General features: G+C 46.0%; 1 protein-coding gene across 4 annotated transcripts; it reads left to right on the plus strand.

The window, feature by feature from the left end:
- The first annotated feature begins 907 nt into the window (after positions 1–907).
- On the plus strand, positions 908–26,747 carry LOC148841399 (cyclic AMP-dependent transcription factor ATF-7-like). Of its 4 annotated transcripts, none has more exons than XM_088921658.1 (12): positions 908–1,075; positions 8,249–8,320; positions 12,963–13,059; positions 14,991–15,124; positions 15,869–16,021; positions 16,444–16,601; positions 17,573–17,672; positions 18,535–18,651; positions 18,826–18,975; positions 19,655–19,843; positions 21,293–21,398; positions 21,997–26,747. In XM_088921658.1, exons 2-12 carry the CDS (start codon positions 8,273–8,275, stop codon positions 22,224–22,226), a joined length of 1,482 nt encoding a protein of 493 aa, XP_088777784.1. In that variant the 5' UTR covers positions 908–1,075; positions 8,249–8,272; the 3' UTR covers positions 22,227–26,747. The 4 variants fall into 4 exon arrangements, with proteins under 4 accessions (XP_088777784.1, XP_088777791.1, XP_088777800.1 ...); XM_088921665.1 differs by having other exon boundaries at positions 930–969; XM_088921674.1 differs by lacking the exon at positions 908–1,075 and adding an exon at positions 3,094–5,976.

Raw genomic sequence — 26,747 nt, forward strand, 5'->3', positions numbered from 1 at the left:
TACCCTGCACGCCCACACGCTTGCTGACCTGCTGGGTTTCTAGGGACCTGAATGGAGACGAAGACCTGGAAAGTGTGAGAAATCCAGACCGATCAAGTCTGCAGCTGATTCCATGAAGTCCAACACTGCACTGCACGTTGTGTCCACTCCTAAAAGGAGCTTCTCAATTAGCATTTAGTCAAAATAACAGGTTCATTATTTTACAGGCCCCTTGGCTTCTGGCCCACATTAGTGTTAAGAATTTAAGGTCAGAGGTGGCATGGATACTATAGGACAAAGGGGTTCCCAGCCCCACTCCTGCCCCACTTCTGGCAGTTTGTTACTTAATTGAACTAACGGGTTGCTCAACCGGAACCTTAGCACATTTTTTTTTCCTCTCATAGACAGACTTCCTGAGTTGCATGAGGAATACAACAATGCAAAAGCCACTTCGTATAGATGTTTAAGAGCTGAAAACGAACCTTTCAAACTCCTCCTGTTTTGGGGGTCAGATAAGGGTTTTATCATGTACCCCGGCTGAGAGGAAAGGGGTCAACAGGGGGGTTTGGGGTCCCCAGGCCCAAGATTGGGAACCCCTGCTGGAGAGGCATTCAAAAGAAGGCAGCGGGATGAACACTCAACCACACCTCTAACAGTATGGGGGTAAATACAAAGTTTTTAGACGTCAGTGCACTCTCAGGAAGTTGGACTGCCAGAGGACCTCGGCCACCCTCGCCAAGGAAAGCGGCCGGAAGCGGAGTGGGCGGATCACACGCGCCGCGCCGCCCCGCCTGGCTCTGACCTCGAGATCTGGGCTCGAGGAGGTGGTGCGCGCGCGTGTGCCGGTGCAGGAGGAGAAGGCACCAGCAGTGGTGACGGGGGCGGGAGGGGGGAGCGTTGCCGAGACGGACACGGACTTCTCGCGAGGCTTTGGCCAGAGGGGAGAGTGAGCGAGCGCGAGCGAGGGAGAGAGAGAGTGGGGCTGCTGGGGTGAGTTTGTAAACATTCCGTTACTGGTGTCCACACGACCCCCCCCCCCCCCCCGCCGCCACCCCAGGCTGAGACCGGGAGAAACGGGCGCCGTGAGCGTCGCTGGGTAGGTTTTGTTTTTATTTTTAGTGAGGTGTGCGGGTTAACAGACTTGTTGGCGTGTCTGCGTGAGTGTATTTTTTTTCTAACACCCCCCCCCCGCCTCCTCCTTCTTTTCTCCCCTCCAAGTCGCCACCGACTCACACGCATCCTCCCCTCCGGTCCTGTACTCGACCGCTGCTGCCGGTGGGGGTCTGGAGCGGAGTGTGCGGCCGGGCTGTCACTGAACGGGGGCCGGCTTGCGGGTCCCGTTGGTACCAGTGGGAGACTGGGGCTGTGATCGCCACTCTGCCAGACTCCTTTACCGAGAGAGGCCTGCTCGGGTGACGCTTGCTCTCCGGACTGGTGGAAAGGGGGAAATTCCAACCCTTCACTGGCAGCTCAGTCGACCAATCAAGACCGACTGTCAGGCTCTGTTGACAGCTCTAGGGCCAATGATCGAGGAGGGCCCTCCTGATTGATTTGTGTGTGACCAATCGGTTTGCACCGAGGGGCGGGTACTGGCGGGAAGGGGCAGGGTCAAGCTAGTCTATGCTTGTTTCTTGTAGACGGCCACAAAGTACGAATCGGTGGTGTTTCGCTATTCTTTTATTATTATCATTTCTTAGTTAAGGATTTGCATGATACAGTTTTTCCGTATAGTAGATTCAAGACCAGTTCTTAAAGGGACAGCGAAGTAAGTGGTTTGTTACTTTAATCTTCTCTGGGGCAAACTTGTGCAGGGAAGCGTGCATTTCGGTGCAGAGAGTGTCACATTTTACAGGAAAGTGCTTCGCATAACAAACGTGCTTTAAAAGTTGATTGGAATTGGATGAGCACGAAGGCAGGTCTGTATTTGGGAAATGTGTTTTAAGACCTAAATAAGCCTGCATCACGTTTAACTTAAGGCAGGAGAGCGATTCATCTTAAAGTTAGAGAAGATGGGCCTGTGCATTGGACTAGGGCTTTGGTCCTAATGTTTTTCTTTTGGAAATCACTTGAAATGAGCTGCCCTCCCCTGTAAATTACTTTTCAAAACGCAATTTTAGTTTTCGCTGACTGTTTTTATAGTCTGAGCGAGGTGGAAATCTTTTTAGTAACTTGCTACTTGGAGTAACTTGGACGTTTAACGGGATTCATCCGATAGCATACAGCAGCTTTTGATTAGTTGTGAACATGTGAAATCAAGCTGTCGTGCTGTTTTATCATCTAGCTTTTGTAGTTCCTGTTTGATGGGAAGGGATCAAGTCTGGAGCCTTCACTTAGGCCACGAGAGACGTATATCAATATATCATGTTCTGTCGGTAACAAATTACCAGTCTGTCATTATACTGTATCCATCTATCTGCCTGTCTGTGTGCTCCTTTCTCTAGCCTCATCGTTTGTCTGCTCTTCCTGTCTGAATCACTGCATAACCGCACTACCATTGCCCACCCATCTACACAAGCAGGCAGCTGGATCTGATCTTTATGTTGTCTGTCTGTGTCCTGTCACTGAGGACAGTGGGTTCTGCTTGACAATTGTGTACGCCCTGTGGGTTGAGGGCTGCTTAGGGCCTCCCGGAGTCACTGTGCAGGTTAAAGACCTGGCAGACTGATACCCTACCTGCAGCTGCTGTGATTATGGCGGTGAGGATGGCTGCAAGTACATTGAAGCCATGGATTAAAAGCGAGAAAGATGTGGAGCTTGAACTGGACTTGGGTCTCCTGACTGTCTTGTCTGGGGAGCAGGAAAAGGAACTCCTTTAACGATTCTAAGAGTTTGATATAAACGCCCACACATAACCATGGCCATCTCCCTCCCCCACCCGAAAATAGAACCACTGTCATAACTGGCGAGTTGTTTTTTGGTCTCTCGGGCACGTAGGAGATGCAAGATGTAAACTGACTCAAAACAAAAGAGGTAAACTACACTTCCACGTCCTGTTTGTTGCCAGCTGGCTTCATTGTGGAAATAAAATCGCTAACATTCCAGACAACACTCCTTCACCTATGCACTTAAAATGTGAAAACAATCATTAAGAAGACCTGGGTAGTTTTTTTTTTTATGGGGTGGGGGGAGGGTTTTACAATTCTCAATTGAGCCCCCCACCATCCCAAATTACGGTTTAACAGGACTCCTAAGAGTATCTCCAGGCTGCAGTACAGTAAATATCGAATATAAAGAATGTGCTCTGCTCCTCAGAAGTTGTTAAAAGCCTTTTTCTGGCATAGTGCCAGCTGGTATTGTCCAACCATCTTTTTAATCCGGAGAATGTGAGCTGTGTGTGCTTTTTTATGTTGTTTTATCTGTCCCTGTTTTTTTAACTCGAAAACTGAAATTTTGAAGTTGTCATCGCCCAAATTCAGAATCCATGTGTCCATCCATTTCCTATCTGCTTCATCTTGTTCAGGTTTGTGGAAGTGCTGGAGCCTATCCCAGCATGCAGCAGGCACAAGAGGGGATGCACCCTGGATGGGACATGACACAAGTCCATCGCAGGACACAAACACACACACTCACGCTAGGGCCAAATTTCCCAGACAGGCAGCACCCCTTGTTCGGAATTGAACCCAGGGCCCCAGCAGTGCTAAGCATTGTCACCCCTAGAGCAGAATATTCCTCCAGAATCCTGTTGGCATTCTTTCTCCATAGTAAAAGCCAATATTTTCAAGCCTATTTCTTTAGTAGTTGGTGTGGCCATATTTTGTTCTTTTTGCAGCGGCAGCTGTTCGTGTGAGTGAGGTGCTGGCAGCGATGCGAACCCGTGTGGGTAGAGAAGTGAAAGAGCACACCTTCAAGGCGTGTGGCCTAGGAGAGAAGCTGCTCTAGTGAAATCGCACACCTCTGATTACAGCAGCTGCCGTGGGCTTGAACTGTGCTCTTTCGTATTGGACCACAGTGAAAGCAACATACTCTTCATTACTTCACAGTCAGTTATACCTACCCTGTGTGATGTGTAGTCTCTGTTCTTGGAGCACCCCAGTCCAGTAAGCTTTATAGGTCACCTTTCGTCATTTCTGATTCAATTTCTAAAGAGATTATTGATCAGCTGGACAATTAATTTGAACTCTGATGTTTGGAATCTCACAGCTATTTAGAGTTGTTCCAGGTGATAGAAGTCATCTGCTTAATTGATCACGAATGTCTTGTTCCGAGTCTTAAGAATTCTTTAGATTATTTTAATCTAAAGAGTAGGAAGGGTAGGAAGGTGGTCCAGTGGTTAGTCTTGCTGCTGCTTAGCGCTGGGTCCCTGGGTTCACATCCGGACCTGGGGTGCTATCTGCAATGAGTTTGTATGTCCTCCCTGTGTTTCCTCTGGGTGCTGATGTTTCCTCCTACAGTCTGAAGACATGCTAGTATTGTTCCAATTTTGGTGTATGTGCCGCCAAAGAGGTGCTGATAGGTTAGTTGGGTTTTTGGAAAATTGTGAATTTGTGTGTGTACCCTGTGATAGCCTGGTGTACCCTGCCCTGTGCCCACTGTTTGCTGGATAGGCTCTGGCACTCCCATGACCGCGTATTGCATAAAAAGGTTCTAAAATGGATGGATGGATTTTAATGGTTATGTGTGAAACATTCTGGCTTGGAGCTCTGCAAGACTAGGATCCTTCCTCAGGAGACCTCTAAGAGGAAATGCACACACAAGACGTTTTCAGGCGACTTAAGGAAGTTTCTGCACGTGTTCCAGCCTACTGCAGTCCACACCTTCGGAAAAACCAGCAGATTAGTTATGCTTAGTAACATCTTTTTTTGTGTGTAGCTGGAAAGTTTGAAAACCAGAGTTACTGGAGCCCTTCTACCCTGTCAGACTCCAGATCTGTTTTGCTTCTAAATCCCCGATTTCTGAGTTCAGGTGATTGTGCATGCCAGTGATCACTACCTCCTGACAGGCGGGATGTTGGAGGAGGTGTGGCGCACACATGCTTTTGTCCTGTTGTGCGTGCGTGTAAACTTATACATGCCAATTCACCTCACTCTTACTGGAGATCAGATTGTCTGTTTAACAGTCCCTACTCACAAGTGACAAACGCAGAGAGAGAATGATTGAGGATGTAGCTCTTGAATCTTTCTAGTAAGTAAAATGGAACATTAAGTGTGAGCATTCGTAGTGGACAAGGGTGTTTACAATAGTTAATTACTGAGACCTGCTTGACATTAGATGCACTTTCATGTTTTTCTTTTACTAAGGTTTTCCTCGCAGAAGGAAAGTGTTGACCTGCATTTTCCAAACACATTTGATATCCCGGTAGCTTTGGTTTGGAGACCTCAGGACACAGTCATTAAGCATCATAGACAAACTGTACAGTATTGAGCTCTAACAGTGAGGGGCTGAAGACACTATGTTCTCACACTTTAGTGTAGGAGAATTTAATGCTGCAGCCCAGAACTCTAACACTGAGGAAATGAACATCCTGCAGATTGGTATTGTATCAGACCTACTGAACGCACTGCAATTTGATACTCTTAAGCACTTGGTTACTGAACACATTACAGCCCAGCACACCATCCATCACAGAACTAATGAACACACTGTAGCCCAGCACTCCATTCTGTGAGCTACTGAACACACTACAGCCCAGCACACCATCCACCACAGAAGTAATGAACACATTACAGCCCAGCACTCTTGCACTAAGCTACTGAACACACTGCAGGCCATCTTTTCTTCCTTTTTTTTCCCCTTCTTCCTTCCCCTTGTTCCCATCTCTCTGGCTCTCTCCCTCCCTGTAGCGAGCAGAGTTCCAGCTCATTCCTGGCGAGAACACGATCTATTAATACAGACTGTTTAGTCAGTTTCCTAGCAGGCTGTCTCAAACACTGGGAGCCAGGGTGGCGGACCGCAGCCGGGTCTATGCAGTGCAGGGGAGCGACCATGCAGGGCTGTGAAGATACACCTGCTGACGAGGAGTGATCCAAGTTTACACGAGAGGACTTTAACCAGGACTGGGTTAAAATTACATTGTACTTTTCTGAAGAAAATGTTGTGAAATGAAAACCATAATAACACTTCAGCGACTTTTACATTTGCTTTTAGATGTTGGGAGGCATACTGTAATTACTGTTTTATTTTGTTGAAGCAGTGACCCCCCCTGTTACTTAATCAACTTCTCATTTCTTCTCCAGATACAGACAGTTTCCATACCACCCCTCCTTCCCCTCCGTTTCCTGGAACAAATTTAAATTCTTGCCATCGTTAAGTGTGTTGTGTCTAAATAGAACAGCGGGTTCCTTTTACCAGGTTTGGGTGCCCTTTTGGCATGGATGTCCTTGGTGTTTCATTCTGTTTAGGTCCTAATACTCTGGGACAAGTGGAGCTTTGGCTGGTTCTTGGGGGTGTTTAGTTTGACATGGCTGTAGAGTGTAGCTAGTTCTCACTGCTCCCAGTTGTGCATCTCTTTACAGCAGAACTGTAGTGCTGTTCCTACATTTTGGGGGTGGTAATGAGTGCATTTCAAACCACAGTGTAAAAAAACTACCACATACTTGATCTAAGTATTGCAAATTAAAAGAGCAGCCTGCCAAACAGCTAATATATAGTCATATTTATTTTCAAAGTGTGCAAAAGTGCTCTGTCATTTACAGTGTGGTGATTTTATGGTAAATTTAATCTAAAAGAAAAGTTCAAGCAGCACCATCACCAGTGCCGTCACCGAACAGCTGATTTGAATGAGTGTCATTGAATTGAATTACCAAGATTTAAAACCCAGAGAAACTGGGACTGTAGTTCCCCTTTAATTGAAGAGTCCAGGGCAAGAGGTGTATACAAAGATCGTAGGACCGTGGACTTGATAGGCCTGGAAGCATCCTAATATAGTTGCCGGGCAGCACATGTACGTGTGTGTCCATTTGCATGCTCTAAGTGTGTTGCTGACATGCGGTTTCCCTGCCACTTGGCCACTTCGCTCACGTGTTTTCAGATCTTGAGCAATGCCTCCTCACACCGCATTGCTGGGGATGGCTGATGAAACTTTAATGCTCCCTTTCCCTCCTCCTGGTAGTGATTTAAATTTAATAACCCTTTATTTTTAAAAAATAATTGCTGTTTTTCTCAAGTGGAGCATTTCAGGTTTAAGAACATCCGTTTGAAAACAGGAATAAGAATGGGGGGGTTCAGGAAAGGAGAAGAGTCATTTTTGTAAAGCGCCAGAGATGCTGAGCCAGCGGTAGTGCGTCATGGCAGAGATCCAGAGTGGTAACCTACAAACTCCATTGGCTTCTGGATATTTAATAAGATGTGCACGCTGGCGGATCTGGGATATTAATTTATAATACCACGATCTCCAATCGTAGTAAACTGGATCTAAAAGCTGAGGTCTGTAACAGGTTTTATAGTAACTACAGCTCCATAAAACGTATAAAAGCTACAGCCCATCAGGTTTTATAGGCAGAAGATCACATTCATCTTGGCTAATTAAGCCAGTAATAACCTCAATTAAGTAATTAGAATGGAGTCTGGTAATCCATGAATAGGCCTTGAAATGCCTGTTCTAAACAAAAGAAAAAAATACAAAACGCTGAATTCTGTTTTTAAAATGTTTTTAGAGCATTTCAATATAGAAGAGGAGGTAATTTTCTGGATTGTCATAGAAATCAACATTGTACTTGGTGAGAGAGGCAGGGTGGGTGGGCCAGCAGTTAGAGCTGAGAGAGGGAGGCAGGCAGGCCAGGTGGGCCAGCGGTTAGAGCTGAGAGAGAGAGGGAGGGAGGCAGGCCGGGTGGGCTAGCAGTTAGAGCTGAGAGAGAGAGGGAGGGAGCCAGGCCGGGTGGGCTAGCAGTTAGAGCTGAGAGAGGGAGGCAGGCAGGCCGGGTGGGCCAGCGGTTAGAGCTGAGAGATGCTAGGTGGAGTACTGACTGAGGCTACTGGTTAGAGCTGGTAAACTGAGGGAGCTGGAGGCAGTGTGAGCTGCTGGCTTGAGCTGAGGGACTGGGAGCCAGTGACCGTGTAACAGTGCCCACTGAGGTGTTAACGAGCTCTTGGCTGGGCGCGTCAGCGGGCTGCAGCTGGTGCTGATTGGCTGGCGAAGGTGCGTAGCGGGAGGGGAGCATCACCAGGGAGACCTCGACAGCAGCCTTTTCTTCCTGCTGGTTTATTTTTACACACTGCCTCCTCTCTGTGCGGCTGCCGGTACAACTTGAGGCATCTCCATACTTTGTCACAACAGTGTCTCAGGCTGGGTTTGTTATTTAATACAAAAATGTTCTCTTCTCCTTTCCCCCAGTTACACTGCAGTCTGCTTGCAAGAATGGGGGACGACCGGCCTTTCGTGTGCAATGCCCCTGGTTGTGGGCAGGTAAGTGTGCTTCTTTTTCACTTTCTTTTCATGATTAATATTAGTTATGATAAGTGTTTGTTTTCATGGTTGTCACTAATTACACTATTGATAGTGACCTTGGAGTCAGTCATGTGCACCGCATATGAGTCTCACTCCTGATTCTGAAACTGGAGCAAATTCTGGCCTGGTGTTCAGTTCTGGCTCTCCGTAGTAGTCTTCATCTTGGGCTTATAGAGATCAAACTAATAAGTGATTTTCAGTGGATACGTTTTGTGGGTTTTGTTGTTTCAGAGCTTAAATTGCCGTGGTGGTGGGTGCTACTGCCTGGATTAATGCATTTTCCTTGGATGATGGATTTCTAAAGCAGTTATACTGCATCCTTTTTTGTATTCTTTGTAACCATGTTAAAGCCCAGCAGAAGAAAATCAAAATACGCTCAACTTCTGCTACAGGGCCTGAGTCCTGCGTCTCTTGCAGACAGCAAGCTATCTGACAGGTCAGCTCAGATACGGCTGATTAAATGCTTTCAGACTTGGAACTTGTTGTCGATCACAACCAGTTTTTTTTGTCGGTGCACATACTAAACATTTTTTTAACACCTGTGCGCTGTCAGTAAAAAAAGTTTTCAAAGGTCATGACTGCAAGAGCTAGCAGGGTTGCTGTTGAAAGAATCTGCCCTGCAGGAAAACCTTTTTTTCCTGTTACTTTGCTCATAGCTGATGATTTTAGAACTCTTCGTTTGCTTGAGTTGTGGTGAAACAAAATCAGCCATGAAGCCAGAGGGACATTATAGATATTAGTTCAGAACAGTAGCCTACGCTTTTAAATCCATTTTCCTGCCATTGCGGGTGTTAGGAGTAAACTGCCCAGCTGTGCTTCCGAAGCAGATTGCCAAGGGTCCTGCAAGAGATGGCTGGACAAGATTTTTGGATCAATAAGATACTAGAAAGCAAATGAGCCTGACCTCTCCTGGTTTGTAAAGCTTTCTAATGTTTTCTACATCGGGGTTTCCTGAGACGGTGTTAAGTGATGGTAAACTCTGGTGTGTCATTAACTGACATGTGAAGACTAATTTGTGACAGACTTCCCACTTTTATCTTTGCCCACCTGAGTTAAGAATGAGCTCTGTTTCTTACTGAGTGGATGGAAAAGCTCTTCTGGGTTGTGTAGCTATCGCTGCTGTGTTTTAGTTCTTTCTAAAAATACCCCCCCACACACACGCACACACTTCAGTGTTTACACTTTCTCGCTTGCAGAACTGTAGCTCATGTTGTGCCAGAAATAGCTTGGAGATGTGCAAGTGTGGTGCGCGCCTGCTCCCCTCCTCTTCCTCGCTTGCTGTGCTTCTTCAGTTTAACCCACAGCCTGTCTTCTCACCCAAGGGGGGCCTTTGTGTCAGTATCCAGCCCTGGTTGATACCCCTGAAATGACCTTAAAACACAACAAGAAACAGTTAGGTGCATTCTTGACATCACCTACTATAGTAGGATTTACATTGCTGTGATTTTAGATTACTTACCAGATTTCAGTGCCTTCTGACTTAATTATTCTAGTTCATTTTTACATGGGAGTTTGCCATTGTTTAGACAAAAATGCCATTGGTTATTATTTGCATGGGAATGCATATGTTTAAGATGTACAGTACCCTCCATACATATTGGGACAGTGAAGTCAAAATTGCCATTTTGCTGTATGCTCAAAACGATTTGGATTTGAGGTGACTGAGGCAAAAGTACAGCATGTCACCGTTTATTTCTGGGTATTTCAGTGCTTGTGTGTTATACCATTTTAGAATAATAGTACTTTTATGGTCAATACCCCTATTTTAGCTGTAGAAGTATTGGGACAATTGGCCGCCAGGTTTTTCTTATCAGGTAGATGTTTCCTGTTGCACCGATTCTGCACATAAAGAGCTGTGAGTGTGTAGTGTTGATTCAGCCTTCACTCTTCCCCTTGGTGTCGGCCTTTAGAGGCTGTTGGCCTAAACCAACTTGAAGACCAGAGAGCTGTCTGTGAAAGAAAGCAAGCAATTTGGATGCTAAAAGAAAAGAAGAATTCAACCAGAACCACAGCACAGAAACTGGGCATAGCAAAATCAACAATCTGGAATATCTTTAAATGGAAAAGAACGCTGTTGTGCTTCGCAAAAAGCAACAACCAGGTCAGCCAGGGAAAACAACTGCAGTTGATGATAGAAAAATTATCGGAGCTGTGACGAAAAACTCTAAAACAACTGTTGATGAAATTGCCAGCAATCTCCACTGTGCAGGGGTGAGAGTATCACAATCTTCTTTTCCCAGCAGACTTCGACAGCAGGATTATAAAGGCTGCACCGCAAGATGCAAACCACTCATCAGCACCCAAAATAGAAAGGCCAGGTTACAATTTGCTGGAAAGTACAGAGATGAGGCAGTAGAGTTCTGGAACGAAGTGTTGTGGACAGATGGGACAGATGTCTACGAAAGTGATGGCAAGGTGCAAGTGTGGAGACAGGAACAAAGGGCAGACGACCCGAAGCACACAGTCCCACTTCCCTGTGAACGTGCTGGAGGTGGTGTGGGGGCTTGGGCATGCAGGCCGCCCCTGGAGCTGGCTCACTCGCCTTTATTGACGATGTAACCAGTGATTGTAGCGGCAGAATGACTTCACAACTGTGTAGAAACATCCTGTCTGCCTGTGACAAGAAACTGCCTCCACACTCATTGGCCAGCACTTCCTCACGCAGCACGACAGTGACCCAAAACACACTGCCGACACCACCAAGGAGAGCATCAGGAGAGAAACAGAGGAGAGTCTTAGATTGGCCCTGTCAGTCTCCCCATTCAAATCCAATCAAGCATACATTTCACTTGCTGAACTGAAGTCCGAAAGCCTCTAAAACAAACAGCAAATACTTGGCAAAGCATCTCGAATCAACACACCCAGAGTTTGGTGATGTCACTTGGGTTGCAGGCTTGATGCAGTTATTGTGTCCAAAGGATTTGTAACTAAATACTAAGTTTTATACTGCTTTGAGTTAATTTGTCCCAATATGTACGCTCACCTAAAATGGGGGAATGGACCACAAAAAGTGGTATTCTTCTAAAACTGTACAACATAGAAGCACAGAAATACCCAGAAATAAAAGGTAGAACGCTGTACTTTTGCCCCATAGTCATCTTTATAATTAATAACAGGGAATCTTAAGCAGGATTAGAGTTACTTATTAGTAATAAGTGATTAATTTCGATTCCGTCCATCAGAAGGTAAGATAGATTTTGCTCAAAGGCCCTCAGTGTGAATTTTGCAGGTAGTTGGGCTTTGGCTGAGTAGTTCCGGAATAGCCACTTCAAGGTTCACTCAGATTGATAAGAGTGTCTGGAGACCTTAGAGAGCTGGTGTCCTTGCTGAATTCTTGTCAATGCTTAGTCCCTTTCAAGGAACAGATCGATACATCTTTCTATCAAACACCCCCCTTCACCCCCAAAATAAAACGGAGATGACCTGAGCACAGCATGGGACTCTGTTAAGGAACTTCTTTACTGGGGAGGCAGGGATCAGAGTCTGCTGTTAGAGCAAATGTCCCTGATTTCTGATTTGTGATTGTGGTTAGCATTACTGTCTTGCAGCGCTGAGGCCCTGGGTTCAATTCCAGACCTTGGATGCTATCTGCATGGAGTTTGTATGTTCTCCCTGTGTTCCTGTGAGCTTCCTTTGGGTGTTTTCCTCCCACCATCCAAAAACATTGCTGGTGGGTTAATTGGCTTTTGGGGAAAATGTAGCTCTGATGTGAGTGTGTGACTCTCTGGCCTACAATGTACCAGTGTCCTGTCCTGAACCAATAGGTTCCAGCTCCCCTGAGACCCTGAATTATCAGAAGCTGTTAGAAAATGGATGGATGGGTATATTATAATATATTAATAGTCAAGAAACTGCGTGTTAGAATCTGGTCGTGTTGGGGCATTTCTATGATATCCAAATCATATGATCTCCAGAAGACCTTTATGGATCATAACTGGAAGAAGGTTCAAAGGAGCAGATGTGGACTTCCAGTGCTCTCCTGGGGGATTCTTGATCCAGTTTTGTCTGTTCTTTGTTTCTAAAGCATTATAACACTCCCTGTGTCAGATGCCCTAATAATGTTTGGAAGTCCATTCCAGTTTCCAGGTGCATAGACGCAGAAGCAGGGGACAAGTCATTTCAAACTTGGGAAGTCATAAGTAAGATTTTCCAAGTCAATTCTGGACTTGAAGCCAGGGAATTGACTCACGAAGAGAAGTGATATGACCATTGGACTGTACTTATGTTGTTGATGCTTAGAACAGTTACAAATGAGCCCATCTGGTGTGTTTGGCTCCAAGTAGGTAATTGATCTGCGGGCTTTATCAGCAGGTTTCTTGGAAGAAGCCAAGGTATCGGCTTCAACAACATAGTTGGGCAGCTTGTTCCAGACCCCCGCAACCCCGATAATGATTCTAGTTTCAGACTTTTGAAGAAGCTTCGGGTCAAAAGCAGTCATAGAAACCCCGGGAAAGGGGACATGACAGCAAGCCAAGCATACATGAAATTTCACAGATGTGGACTTTTGCTAAAATGAGCACTGCTTTTGCCCTGCTGCTCAGCGCGGTGCTTTAGTTTGATTTTTAAGTTTTGATTTTGCCATCGCCCTGATGTCTTGCAGAGGTTTACAAACGAAGACCACCTGGCTGTCCACAAACACAAGCACGAGATGACCCTGAAGTTCGGTCCTGCCAGAACAGATTCTGTCATCATTGCAGGTGAGTTAAAGTGGGTTGGGGACACTGGAGAGAGGCAGCTGGGCTGCGGATGACACACATCTTTTCATTTCCCCACTGTTGTATTTATTCCGTATATTAGTATAACAGTTTTCATCCGCAAAGGGTATTGTTATAATCATGTACATTTATTTTTTGCTGATGATTAATTGCATTGATATAGCCCCTTTCATCCCAATGAGTCCCAAGTGCTTCACACAAAGAGAGAGATCCAACTCGTCTGCCACTGAAGTACTGAAGTGTGTCCCACCTGGGTGCCCGCCTGGGGTAGCCCCTCTGCACAGCAGCTCAGGGGGCAGGAGAGAGAAGCTGCCGCACCTTCTGAATAAAGGCTTAACTAGGGAGACCAGACTGGAATTTAGCCAGGATGCTGGGATTAACACTCCTACTCTTCTGAATAGTGCCCTGGTGACCTTTTTAAACTTTTTATTTATTTATTGAACAGTTTTCATGTAAATTATATACAGGGTGTAGCTTTTTTATTCCCCTAAAACTAAAAAACTAAAGAAACTATTCTTCAGTTTACAATTACATTTTTTAGAGCTGTTTGCATTGTGCTGACAGAGACGGGATCAAATACAGAAACATTTTCACTTCAAATGTACTGGTGTCACGGTAGACTTGTCTAATGATTAGTTTAATCATTTTGAAAAACACAATGACCCAGTAAGATTTACACAGAAATATTACAGCATTTTCCTTCGCATAGTGAAATCAGGTCTTAATGGGGACGTCGTTTTTTTCGTTTGTTAAAGGTTTCTGACTGTAGATTGAGAATGTTATCTTTTCTCATTCACAATATAAGTCCACTGTTCAGTTGCTGTAGGCTCTCTAATACACCATTTTCTTGTGATTGCTTTTTAACTAGCAGCTAGATGAACTCTCAATATACAGTATATCTGCCTTTTGTTTAATGTCTATCAGCCAAAAAGTTTCCCAAATACTTAACTGAGAATTCAAAAGATATACTTAAGTTTGCTAACTTATTAAAGGTTATGTGTATAAACTGCCAATGCCACTGTATCCATGGGCAGGTCCATAATATGTGAGAGATATTTGCTACCTGCTCTCAGTATAACCTCCAACACTGTGTTCACCCACTAATGGGGAACGTGAGCTGGGTTTAGACCATAGTGAGAGAAGTAAGTTTTGCCCTACTCATGATGTATTGTTGCAGTAGAAATCTTACTTGATATTAGAGGAACCACACATTCATGCTTTTAGTTAAGTGTCTGTGCTTGGATGAGGAGAAAATAGTGCACAGCTGCCACCTGTGGGATTCTGACTGAATGCCTCTAAGTCTAACTGCCCCTTTTGTTTAACTTGTATTTTGGGGCTGATTTAAAAAAAAGAATCAAGATTATGAGCAGAAGACTCTCCCTGTATGTAACCTTGTGGAGCTTTGCCCTGGGGACCTGACTTCTGGGTCATGACAAGTCCTCGCCTCAGTGTGCCCTCTCAGGCAGCAGTATGGAGCAGTGACAGGGGCCCTGGAAGGCTCTGGATTCAGGTCCCAGGTGGTCAAACTGCTGTCGTACCTTGCTCAAGTGGACTTCACTCGGATTCCTCCCAGTATAATACCCAGCGGTGTAAATGGGTACAGCAGTTGTTTTGGATAAAAGTGTTAGCCAAATAATAAACCAGGTGTCTCCATTCCCTATACTGGGATGTTAGTTTGGCAACTGTGGTCCAGAAGTCTAGGAGAAAAGAGCAGCCTTCAGATCCACCAGCAGTCTGAGCTGATTGGTGCTGAAGGGTGAATAACATCATGTCAGTGGTGTTCTCGCCTCTTACAGTCTGAATAGTTAACTACAATCTGTATTACTGAACAATTGGAAAATTAAGTGATCTAACTGTATATCTCTCTCATGGCCTAAAGGCTGTTTCCATACCGTCTTCTTCTGTCTTCTCAGACCAGACCCCCACTCCCACGCGTTTCCTGAAGAACTGCGAGGAGGTGGGGCTCTTCAACGAGCTGGCCAGCTCCTTCGAGCAGGAGTTTCGCAAGGTCGTGGAGGACGAGGAGGACAAGCGTGGCAAGCCCCTGGTGAGGGGTGCAGCAGCGGGAGGGGGGCGTGCTGCTTGTTTACCACCCGTTTGTTTTTTCAAAACTCCCTTCCTCATTGATCCGCCACTGTTATGGCTCCTGGTCTGTTTTGATTGGTGTCAGCGGCTGCATACTCCGAGTTTGAAAGCGGTTCCAGTCAGTGCCGTGTCACAAAGACAAATGGGAATCTGATTTCTCTGAAAGTGACTGAAGGATCGAAAGTTTTTTAAAATGGGGTTGTCGGGAGAACTGCATGGCCCCACTAGCAAAAGTGATAGCACTGGAGGGCTGGCTGAGCTCTTTGGCCCAGACGTTGCTGGTTTGAACCTAGGTCATGTCACTAGACTGCTGTTCCCCTACTGAGATTTCCAAAGTGGCATCAATCCTATACCTGCTCAAGAGGGAGTGAAGTATGCTTCCTCTGATGTTTTCTCTTGTAAGAGCTGTTGTCTTTTGTCGTGCCTCATTCTTTCCTGAGTGGGAATGGGGATTGTCATCGGGCAGTTATGTAATAAGTATTTGGTGATTCTAGATTTTGATATTGAATAAAGTGCAGGGATGGAAAGCCAGAGAGGAAGATCTACATTCAGGGGTTAACTAGTTCAGGGGGGTCCTGTGTCCTTTCTTAAATAACATTAAATCAGTAAATGAAAATTCACTCCCATAAACCCCGTAAAGTTATGTAAACTTTGCTAATAGATTTTGCCAAGTTTGTGAGCGTCGATTATTTTTCTTTGAGTACAGCTGGCCAGCTCTCAGCCTGGTGCCCTGGACATGACTTTGACGCCCCCTTCAGAGGTTAAAGTCAAAGAGGAGGAGCCTGTGGAAGTCGACTCCTCTCCTCCGAGCAGTCCTGACAGTATGTCCTCCAGCATGTCTGACTACAAGGAGCCCCAGGTGAGAGAGGTTTGACCGTTCGTCTTCGGCCATGTTCTTCCCCTAGTTTTGCAGTCGGGCTTACAGAGGCTTGTCTTACTTCCAGATCAGCATTGACTCTGGAAATAACATTACACACAAACCAAGCATAAAACAGCAAACGTGGTGGTACCTGGTAGTTAAGCCTTGCACATTGTACAGGACCTCCTTGAGCAACTGCGAAGGTGGGTAGTGGTAAAATCCATGATCCAGTATATTTTAGCTACACAGGAGTTACGCAGAAAAGATGAATTGTTAGACTTAACCCTACGTGGGTCCACCATTGTGTTTGCTTGTGGGCTGGAGAGAGGTTAGCGATGCTGTGTGGTGTTTGATTGCATGATACTGCAAGGCAATTGACTACAGCGTAACCTTACTACATTGCCTTTGTCCACTCTCCCTAGGAGAATCCCCCCAAGCCGGCAGTCAGTTCTGCCCCCACCCCCACCATCGTGCGTCCAGGCTCGCTGCCCCTGCACCTGGGCTACGAGGCCCTGCAGCCCACCCTGCCTTCGCCCACCTCTGTCATCACACAGGCGCCCCCCTCCAATCGGCAGCTCGGGTCAGTGCTCCAGGCGTCTTCTGCTTATCGTGCCCAGTGCTAAGTCAGGGAACCGCTAAACATCGGACAGACATTGGCAGCAAGGCGGTATTGGCTTTAGAAATGCTGGCAGCATACAAAAGGAAAACTGTATTTCTGTATCTTTGTCTCTTCATGGCAGTATTTAAAAGTCTGATTACAAAAGCAATTGCATTTGGGATTCCCTAAGTGGCGGTACGCAGCCATATGAGTGCCAACAGGAGGTAAGGCCAGGAGTAGAAGGCCAGACCAGACTCTCTTGGCTCCTATCAAATCTGCAACTTCTGCAGCTTGCCAGGCACCTGCAGGCGTGCAGTGGCGCCAGATGGCGCTAGCTCCCTGTCACGCATGGTGGAGCTACTGGAGCTAGTGGCCTGCCAGATGGCAAGTGGCGGCCGAGCATGTCGGAGGAGTGTGTCCACTCCACGCATCATTCTCTCCAGAGTCGTTGGCGGAGAGCCACGTGAAAAGAAAACAGTTTGCAATCCCTGTCTGGGTTGGGTATGTAATAAGAAAATTAAGAAACTAAGTGTTAATGAAAAGCCAGTCTGTCTGGGGCCCGTGAATGACAGGGATTGATTCCTGACAAGGGCAGGGAAGAGCTGTGCTCTTTATACGTTTCGAGTCCCACGGTGGCTAGAAAACAAGCAAAAGGAAAACGTGATAACTTGCTACTCATGCGTGCCTTAATGTTGTCTTATTATTCAGTTTGTTCTATCTTTTTTGCTGTTGTGCAGTAGCCTTGACGCATTCTTCATTCAATGATACGTCTGCATTACTGCTTGTAATCAGGGCCACTCCCTCAGACTGTAACCTGTCTCTCATTCCTCCCTCTCTCTTGCCCTTGCTCCCTCTCTCTTTTTCTCCCTGTTTTTGGTCACCTATGACTTTTCTATTGCTTTCTCCTTTCCATTCTATGTATCTCTTTCCTGGCTTTCTCTCGCCCTCTCCAGGTCTCCCACAGGCCCCTACCCAGTACTGATGCACCTACCCAATGGTCAGGCAGTGCCGGTCCTTCCTGGGCCCCCTGTGCAGATGCCCTCGGTCATTTCTGTAAGTGTCCTGGGCAGCGGCAGCTGTCTCTATACCTTTGCTCCCTGACAAGGCAACACACTAAGAGTATGGTGCTGTATAAGATAAACCTTGAACTGGGACTGAAGAACTACACAGTTTGCAAATGAAGGAATGAAGGGAAACTGTCTGGCTCATCCAGCTTTCTTGGTGTCGAGAAGCAAATTGATCCAGCGATCTCAGATAGCTGTTTCTTGAAAGAAGCTGTGGTTGTCGCTTTCACAGCATTGATGGCAGCTTGTTTCACTCTTCCGCAACCCTTTGTGTATAGAACGCATTAAGTTGTAAATGCGCAATCCCATACTTCATATCCTATGGTTTTTGTTTCGCTGTTACGTCTGCACCTGTCATGACAGGCCATTTATCCCTGGAAATGTATCTGGTCACTCTTCTCTGGACTTCAGAGGATTTTTTTGCAACATGATGACCAAATTGTACTTTTTAGCTTTAAAAAATTGTACAATTATAGCTTCATAAGCTTCAGTATATGAAGTATATATATATACAGTATATAACTATAGTTTTATAACATTCTGTTAGCCATTTTTATTGATGTAAATAATGTGTCAGCATAACTACTATGTTTCTCGGAGACGTGGGGATAAAAGGCCTTCCTGACATAAGATCAAGGAATCCCTCATCCAGGAATCAGTCACAGTTGGCATATCCTGAGTTTGAACCCCAGCTGTCATTCCTGCTGGCTGTAGCTAATGTTAGATACCATGATTCGTGGCATTGAAGATTAGATGACTGGAATGCATTACAAACCATATCATTTGACTGTGGTTTTAACTTTAAACTGATGTGGTAATAATGCTGTGTCTGTATCTGTGTGGCTGTGCAGCTGGCCAGGCCGGTGTCTATGGTGCCCAACATTCCTGGGATCCCCGGCCCTCCCCTGGGTAGTAGCAGTGGCTCATCCTCACCCTCCGGCCACATCCAGCACTCCGAGGCCAAGATGGTGAGCAGCTCAACTGCAGCAACCTAGGGGCGTTGGATTCCAGTGTAACCTTGTGTTTGTGATAACGAGCTCAGAACAGTCAGCTCCCTCATACCAGCTTGTCTGGACGTATTGCAGATCCATTCTTTGTTATTTTCAGTGTTACTCTTGGATCTCTCTGTAACTTGTCCCCAGAGGTTGAAGGCGGCGCTGTCCCAGCAAGCCCCCATGGCCCCGAATGGAGGGGGTATGGCCATGGGTTCCAGCCCCATGGTTCCCCAGAGACAGGAGCAGAGCCAGCTGTTAGTGCAGCACCCTGATGCGCCATCTCCTGCACAGCCTCAGGTAGAGGGCACACACTGTACATTCAACCAGTACACACTGACACTGGCTCACTGCACAGCCTCAGGTACAGAGCACTCCCAGTACACACACTGGCTCACTGCACAGCCTCAGGTACAGAGCACACTCTGTACATTCACCCAGTATACACAGACACTGGCTCACTGCACAGCCTCAGATACAGAGCACTCCCAGTACACACACTGGTTCACTGCACAGCCTCAGCTACAGAGCACACTCTGTACATTCACCCAGTACACACAGAACCTGGAGCATTGCACAAGCTTAATGAAAGTATCATATAAGATACACTCGACCAGAACACACACACTTGAGCACTGCACAGGTGTACTAAGAGTAACACACTCAATCGACTCGCCCAGTACATACACACTGGAGTACCCTAATGTGCCTTCTGTCACACAGTCATCAGCACACCAACAGGCAGTGTACTGTACCCTCTCTCTGTAAATCTACACGCAGCTCCTTGTGTACGTGCTGCAACACAGTCTTCACCTCCTCTGCACATCCTCAGGTATCGCAGTGCCCTTGGCTCAGTAGACACACCCCAGACACACCTTATAACTGTTTCGCACATCACAACAGATCCCTGAGACCTTCTGCCCTGCTTTCAGGTGGGCTGACCCTCACTCACTCTGTTCTGTCCACCCCCCCCATGCAGGTGTCCCCCGCCCAGCCCACAGGTGGGCGCCGGCGGCGGGCAGCGGACGACGACCCAGACGAGAGGAGGCAGCGCTTCCTGGAGAGGAACCGGGCCGCTGCTTCCCGCTGCCGCCAGAAACGCAAACTGTGGGTCAACTCCTTGGAGAAGAAGGCGGAGGAGCTGACCTCCATGAACGTCTCTCTGTCTGTGAGTCTGGCCCCCTTTCCCCTTTGAACATGGTGGGGGGGGGGAGTTTTGTCAAGTGATGTCTTTTAACAAAAGGTTTTGTGCTGGAGTGTTTTCACTGTCCTGAAGCGGTTAAGTTACATGAACAGGTTTAACCACAAATCAGAAGGAGTTAGTAATAAATAATAGACGCTATTTCTATTATTTTTTATGCATTATTGCTACATGTATATACCTGTGTGTGAACTGTACGTTGCAAACCTATCTGAGGCTAACTACATAATTGCTTATGGATATTAATTCTCCTAAGCTATTATATTTAGGAAAGTAACTCTTATTTTATTTGGCTAGCTACAAGTAAATGCACGCTAAATCTAATTCATTGTTCTAAATCTAATTTAACCTGGCTTTCATCCACTTTCGAACCACTTCTTCCAATACAGGGTTGGGGGGGTAGCTGCAGCCTATCCCAGCAAGCAGCAGACACAAGACAGGGTACACCCTGGACAGGACACCAGTCCATCGCAGGGCCGACAGACACAGATGCACACGCTCAAACCAGGGCCAATTTTCCCAGAAGCCAGTGAACCTACCAGCACGTCTTCAGACTGTTGAAGGAAACCCACACAAAAATGGGGAGAACATACAAACTCCACGCAGATAGCACCCCGGGAGTGAACCCAGGGCCCCAGCATTGTGAGCAGTGCTATCCACTTCTCCACTGTGTTGCCCTTAATCTTGACTTTGTTTAGTTAATTCTTATGGGTAAAGCCTCCCGCTTTAAGTCGCTGGTCAAAGTTTATGCCCTTGGGGTCCTGATCCCTACATACTTTAATTTGTCTTATGGTGAAAATTTTCCTTTATATGTCGTTTCCCTACCAGTTGCAACTTTCTGGTCCTTAACCCCGATGTATAATGGGGACTGCCAGTACTAGCAACTAAAGAGCACAGTGAGTGCATTGGTCTCCTCTTTTGTAAGGTTTCTTAAGGTGCGCTCACACCACATGCAGCATGGGTTCGCAGGTTTTTCCTTCCAGTAGTGATTGGATGAGAACGTATTAATATTCATGCCCAATCGTCAGTGGGACAGCGATTACCAACTGACCAAACTGGAACAGTGTTCCCTCTGCAGTGAACATAAAATTGTTTGACTTGTATGTCTAAGAACTAAATATTAAAGCTGTTTCATGAAAATGCCTTTTTAATGGGGAAGTTAAACAATTGCTCCTTTAGCATACTTTTCTTCATGGATATTTTCTAAATAGGATTTCTACTGCTGCTTTTACTACTATTAAAACTGTAGTTCTAATCTGAAATAGCCAACGAAAACCTGATTTCAGTATAGTCTGAGTTACAATTATTAATTATTTATTATTAATAATTATTACAGTGACAGCCTGTTAGTCTCAATGCAATCGGAGTGTGCTTACGCTGCGATTAATTAGCCGTGTTCCGTTTTCTTTGCATCAGAATGAGGTGTCATTGTTGCGGAATGAAGTGGCCCATCTAAAGCAACTGCTCTTGGCTCACAAGGACTGCCCTGTCACCACCCTACAAAAGAAGAATGCTTACTTAGGTGAGAGAGGCAGGAGATGAGCTGGATTTTGTTGTGATGTGAGGTCAGGGGTGTTGTTGTGGTCTTCTGACCTCACTGCCCCTGTCTGGTGTTGTCCTTCCCCTTGTCCTGGAGAGCCTATGTCTACTTAAGTTTTCATAGGTCATCTGTTTCTGAATCCTGGGAACACCTGTAAGTTATTGATGCATTAAGCAAGCCATGTCTTCTTTTAGGAGATCACTGGTGCTTTAGGGCTGAGAGGCACGAAGGCTTAAATGCTCTCAAAATAAGTTAATTCAACAAATCACCTGCTTAGCTGATCACATTGTTCCAAACCTTTGAAACCTAGTGATTTCGTGGTAATCTGTAAAACCTGCTGGATTGAGGCTCTCCAGTACCAGGATAGAACACCTCTGACCTGTGTAATTATTGTAATTCATATACGGCATTCTACAACTTGAAATAGATTTTGCGTAATCTTCAGAGAAACTAACAGATGATGATAAACTGTCTATAAGTATGTGAATGCCTGCCTGTCCTTTGGTTTGTCACATTTTTTATTCTTCTGGCTGTCCTTCTTTCCAGTGAGCTCACTGTGTCCATTTTTCTGTCTGTCCAGTGGGAGAGGAGAGCCCTAAGGACCCCTCAGAGCCTACAGGCTCCCCTGCCCCGGTCATCCAGCACAGCTCTCTGTCCTCCAGCCCAGCTGCCCAACCCAATGGGCTGAGTGCACGCGCCGCGGCCGAGGCGGTGGCCATGTCTGTGCTGGCGGGCATGGGCAGCCAGCGGGCCGAGCCTAACCCCGCCCACGTCATCATGGCCCCACAGTCGCAGCCTGCTGCCAGATGATGACCGCAGCCCTGCTGATAACATCAGAGCCTAGAACTAACCAATGGCCAGAGACCTGAGGAGGAGTAGAGGGTAGAGGAAGTGCCCAGATGATTTTTCCTCACTATCCCTCCTCTGCTCCCCACCTTACACCCCAGTGCTATAACATCCTATCCCATCCCTGGCCTGGAGCACAGCGGCAACTGGGAATGAACTGGGACAACTGTGGAGATTCCTGTTAGTGTTGCCATAAACATCTGGGACTGGACTCTTTATCCCTCCGACTGATCCCCGACCTCTGACCCCTCCTCACCTGTTCTTACTAGACCGTACAGCTGTATCACTCCCCCTGCGCAGCATGTACCGAACATCGTACTGTTATAGATGGATCCGCAGGCGCACATACACAAGTTTTCTGTCTGATTTGCTGCGGATCTTCCCTTTCTTGTCTCCCGTGATGCCGGTACCATCGCAAACCTTCACAGACTGTTCATGTCCCAGGCATTGTGTACGTAACTCCGAAATGCAGATTGCCCTTCAGCATCTGGCACCTCTTACAGCACACAGCATCCCTGTTTTTTATTGCAGGAGTCCTTCCAAAATGAGGTGCTATGTTTTGTTGTTTAGTATTTGTTTCTCTTTATTTACTATGCAGGACATTGCCATTAACAGCCACCTGCCACCTCTTTTGTCTTCAGTTACAGCTGTTCTAGCCAAGCTCCTCGTAAGCTGCAGACTGGGCAGTCCTCTTGTTCTGAAGGGTTGGGTTGACAATCGGATTTGTTCTGTGCGAGAAAGGATTGAAGACCAGAAGAAATTAATTTTAAAAAAATACATCACAGATGGGGATCTTAAGCACTGGGCAGCTCCCTGCATGCACACGCTGGAGCCGAGTATTAACGTGCTCCTGTTGTCATTAGCACACACCTTACTGCCTCCTCTCTATTAAGAAACCCCAGCCTGGGGCGTGCAGGGCGGAGGAGGAGAAGGCAGACTCACAGATCCTCGGGTCCTCCTGTGTCTTGGAAGTCTTTGTGGTGAACCATGACCTGACTTTTAAGAAAAGCGTTTTTCTTAACTGATCAAAACGGTTAAATTTTCTTCCTTTTTTACCCTGTTAACCGTTTTTAACCCTGTTTAATCCTGGCTCCCTGAGAGAGACGACAATCTCCTGTTTTTGATTCTTACCCTGATCCCTTACCAGTGGTTTCACAGACCACTAATCTTGAACAAAGTAATATTATTCCGCGTAAACGAATTTAGGAGTATAGCTAATCTTGGTCTGTTGAACCAGCCCTTAACTTAATATTGCCGTAGTCTAATTGTGTACGGTTACTGGGTTCTCTGGCCTCTTTGAGGGTTTGAAGTTCTTGGCTATGACTGCACACGGCCAGGAGTAGTGACCTGCAGTGGCTGTGGACAGATGAGGGAGATTTGTGCTGGTGCTGGGGGAGGAACAGCCGTGTCACAGTGCACATGTGTATGCATCTTGAGATGAACTGTTACAGCCAGTCAGCACAAGTGCCCAGGGACTTTGTTTTCTTCTGTGATCAATGCGCTGCCTCTCTGTGGTCATTTTTTTTTTTGTTTTCTACCTGATGACATGCGTGAATGTACAGTTTGGTTCTTTGTTGTTCTTATTTTTTTAATTTAGAATTACCCATTATCTTTTGGTTCCACGTGCTGAATCTGGAATAGCCAGTTGAGTGTGTTTCTGGACTTTGACCTCTGTGACTGCACACAGGGTAGTACATGCATACTCCTCCCACCCGCTCACGTTCCAGCTACTTGTCCTTATCACATTGCACACAGCACAGTACCGTACCTTGGGTTCAGTACAGACTGGAGGGGAGGCAGGTCCCTCACACATAGCACAGTACCATACCTTGGGCTCAGTACAGACTGGAGGGGAGGCACGTCCCTCTCACACAGCACAGTACCGTACCTTGGGCTCAGTACAGACTGGAGGGGAGGCACGTTCCTCACACACAGTACAGCCCTGAACCAGTGGTTTGGTACAGATTGGAGGGGAAGCTTGTTCCTCACAGATAGCACTGCTTGCCTGCAATCACCCAGGAGTCCGCAGGGCTAGCCGTGTCACTGAGGAGCCCAGGCCAAATGATCCCACCCACAGCTAAATGTGCGCTGCTGTGTGAGGAATCCCGGTCACAGAGTCCCAGCTAGTGATGTACAGTAGTCCAGGGTTGAGCCCACGATCATAGAACTCAGCCTGTGCTCAAGATAGTGCCTTTACCAGTTAATCCCCTCAGGAGGCCCCTTCATGTCTTCATGGACTGCAAGTTATATATACACACAGGGTTCAGATAAGTGGCAAGCAGGTTTTTATGAAATCCAAAGCTCTTTTGCCTGCAGCTGAACTGTTGTAAACCTACTTTCACCCCCCCGGACTTCAGTGTCACCCAACCCATGTCAGAGATCAGCTTTAGCACACAAATGTTTTACTTCTTTAGGTCTTTTTTGCAGACTAGATTATGAAGGTTGAGTCCCCTGTGTAGATGTACATAAATACACAAAAGAGGCATTAAAAACGCAACACATGCAGTCATTTTCCACTTCAATGCCTTTTGGTATAGAAACACAGAGCCTTGCCAGTTCTGCATCCATACTGATGGTATGGATATCTCTGTCTGGCCTTCTCTGATGCACAGTGCCCAGTGTGCCTGGGATACTGGGCACTGGTGTGTTTGTGCTTGCTCCGTTTCCTTCTTGGCTTTGGGTTTTCCACGTTAAGGCTGCTCAGTGTGGCTGATGACTGTACTATTCTATAGATTAATGCAGTTCAGGTGCAGGCTCCTCTGCACTGCATATTTGCTATGTTTTGGCCAAGGGAGCAGAGCTACTCTGTGTCACCACTCCCCCCTCCACACTGTTAACATTGACAGTGGCCCCCAGCATCACCTCTGCAGCAGCTGTATAAAAAAATATGTTTCGCCTTAAAATGTAAAATCACACGTGTGCCTGTTGATCCTGTCAGTCTTGAGAGACCAGGCTATAGCCCTTTGGAGTGGCAAGAATGGGTAAATAGCTTGCTCCTATTATACCGTTTGAAGTCAATCTAATCAGATTTTATCCCTCGCCTTTTTTTTTGGTGCTTGAAATGTTTCCCAGCAATGTTTAAAAAGGACCACAGCCACTGTTGCTGTTCTTCATTGTCATCAATGTCTGCTAGCTGGCATGTTTCAGCAGGGTTTAGTGACACAGGGCGTTATTTTACAAGCCTGGTATTTGCCTGAGTCCGTAGGGGTTTTAAAACAAGTTTTAAAATGAAGAAGATGTTGCAGCTGTCAAAGCACTTAGTTTGAAATGGCATTTATCCACTATAGGCCTGCCATTTTAACAATTACTGCGGAGTTGCAATAGGCCCCCAGCATATCAGACAATAGTAAAACAATACTGCTTTACTTAAGCCTTTTCTAGCTCATCATTTAGATGCTGACATAGTGGTACAGTTAGTAAAAATCATTTGCTCCTAGTTTATTATTTCTTCCTTCCCCCCTCCCTCAGTTAGAGAAAGAGTCCACTCAGTGGTTTTTGAGCTTAGTTCTGTGGAGGTTCAGAATGAGAAATACATCATAAAATGTTTTGGTTTAAGTCCAGAAGGTTGTTAGTGCCTGAATTATTGTGGCGCAAGTTATTAGTGTGACATTGTTCTGCTGGCTTAACTACTTTAAGTGGTGTGTTTGTATGGCTTAGGTTAAAAAAATGTATATCTCTGTCTGGGAAAAAAATGGCACATTCATCTGAAATATATTCAGATTTTTTGTTAGACTTTTTTGGTTTCAAATTTTAAGAAGTCCTTGTACCTCTGCCACTTCTTGTACTTGATTTGCCCTGCTACAAGTAGAAGTCAAGCTTTTCTGTGCCTCGCACTTTGTGCTTGTGAATCAAGGATGAGTTGGTTCCTGCTCAAATGCGTTTGCCATTGGACTGGCATTTCTGTTCCCCAAATCTCCCTTGTCTGGAGTGCCCCCTTCCCCCCACTGACAACTACACATGGGACAGTAGTCACTGGCACCCCATCTGTTCCCTGACACCTCTGTATTGCAGTCTTGAAAAAAATGAGAAAAACAAAGAATATTTCATTCAGCTTTCATATTAGCAACTGTCATTGGCACTTTTATTTTTATTTGCTTTTGTTAGGATGATACCAACACACTTAGAATAAAATGCTTTGCTGATGTATTTTTGGTTAAGATAGAACTGCATTTTTTAAAAGATGATCTTTCAATTAATTTGTTAATTTCCTAGGTTCATAATGTATCTGTGACTGTTAAATTGTAATTATTTTTAAATACTAATAAGTCTTTTGATGGTTTTTTGGGACTGATTTTTCTTGGCCCGTTGGGTTCTGCAGGCAGTCGTGACCTTCTCTTTCACAAGTCTGTGTTGCCCTGTGATACACTTCAATATCTTATTTATTATGCAATGAATTTCAAGGGAGAACAAAAACCCAAGAGGTTTTCGGGTGTATTGATGCCTAACAAGTTTGTAATACTGTATATACCCCCCCAATCAACCCCC

The sequence above is a fragment of the Atractosteus spatula genome, chromosome 1 (genome assembly GCF_055471065.1).
Source record: "Atractosteus spatula isolate fAtrSpa1 chromosome 1, fAtrSpa1.hap1, whole genome shotgun sequence".
In the NCBI taxonomy this organism is placed as follows: domain Eukaryota; kingdom Metazoa; phylum Chordata; class Actinopteri; order Semionotiformes; family Lepisosteidae; genus Atractosteus; species Atractosteus spatula.

Coding starts and splice junctions, on each gene's coding strand:
- LOC148841399 (XM_088921648.1), top strand. CDS start 8,225: ATGTTCTCTTCTCCTTTCCCCCAGTTACACTGCAGTCTGCTTGCAAGA. Junction 17,673..18,534: donor AGATGCCCTCGGTCATTTCT/GTAAGTGTCCTG, acceptor GTGGCTGTGCAG/CTGGCCAGGCCGGTGTCTAT. Junction 19,844..21,292: donor CCATGAACGTCTCTCTGTCT/GTGAGTCTGGCC, acceptor TCTTTGCATCAG/AATGAGGTGTCATTGTTGCG.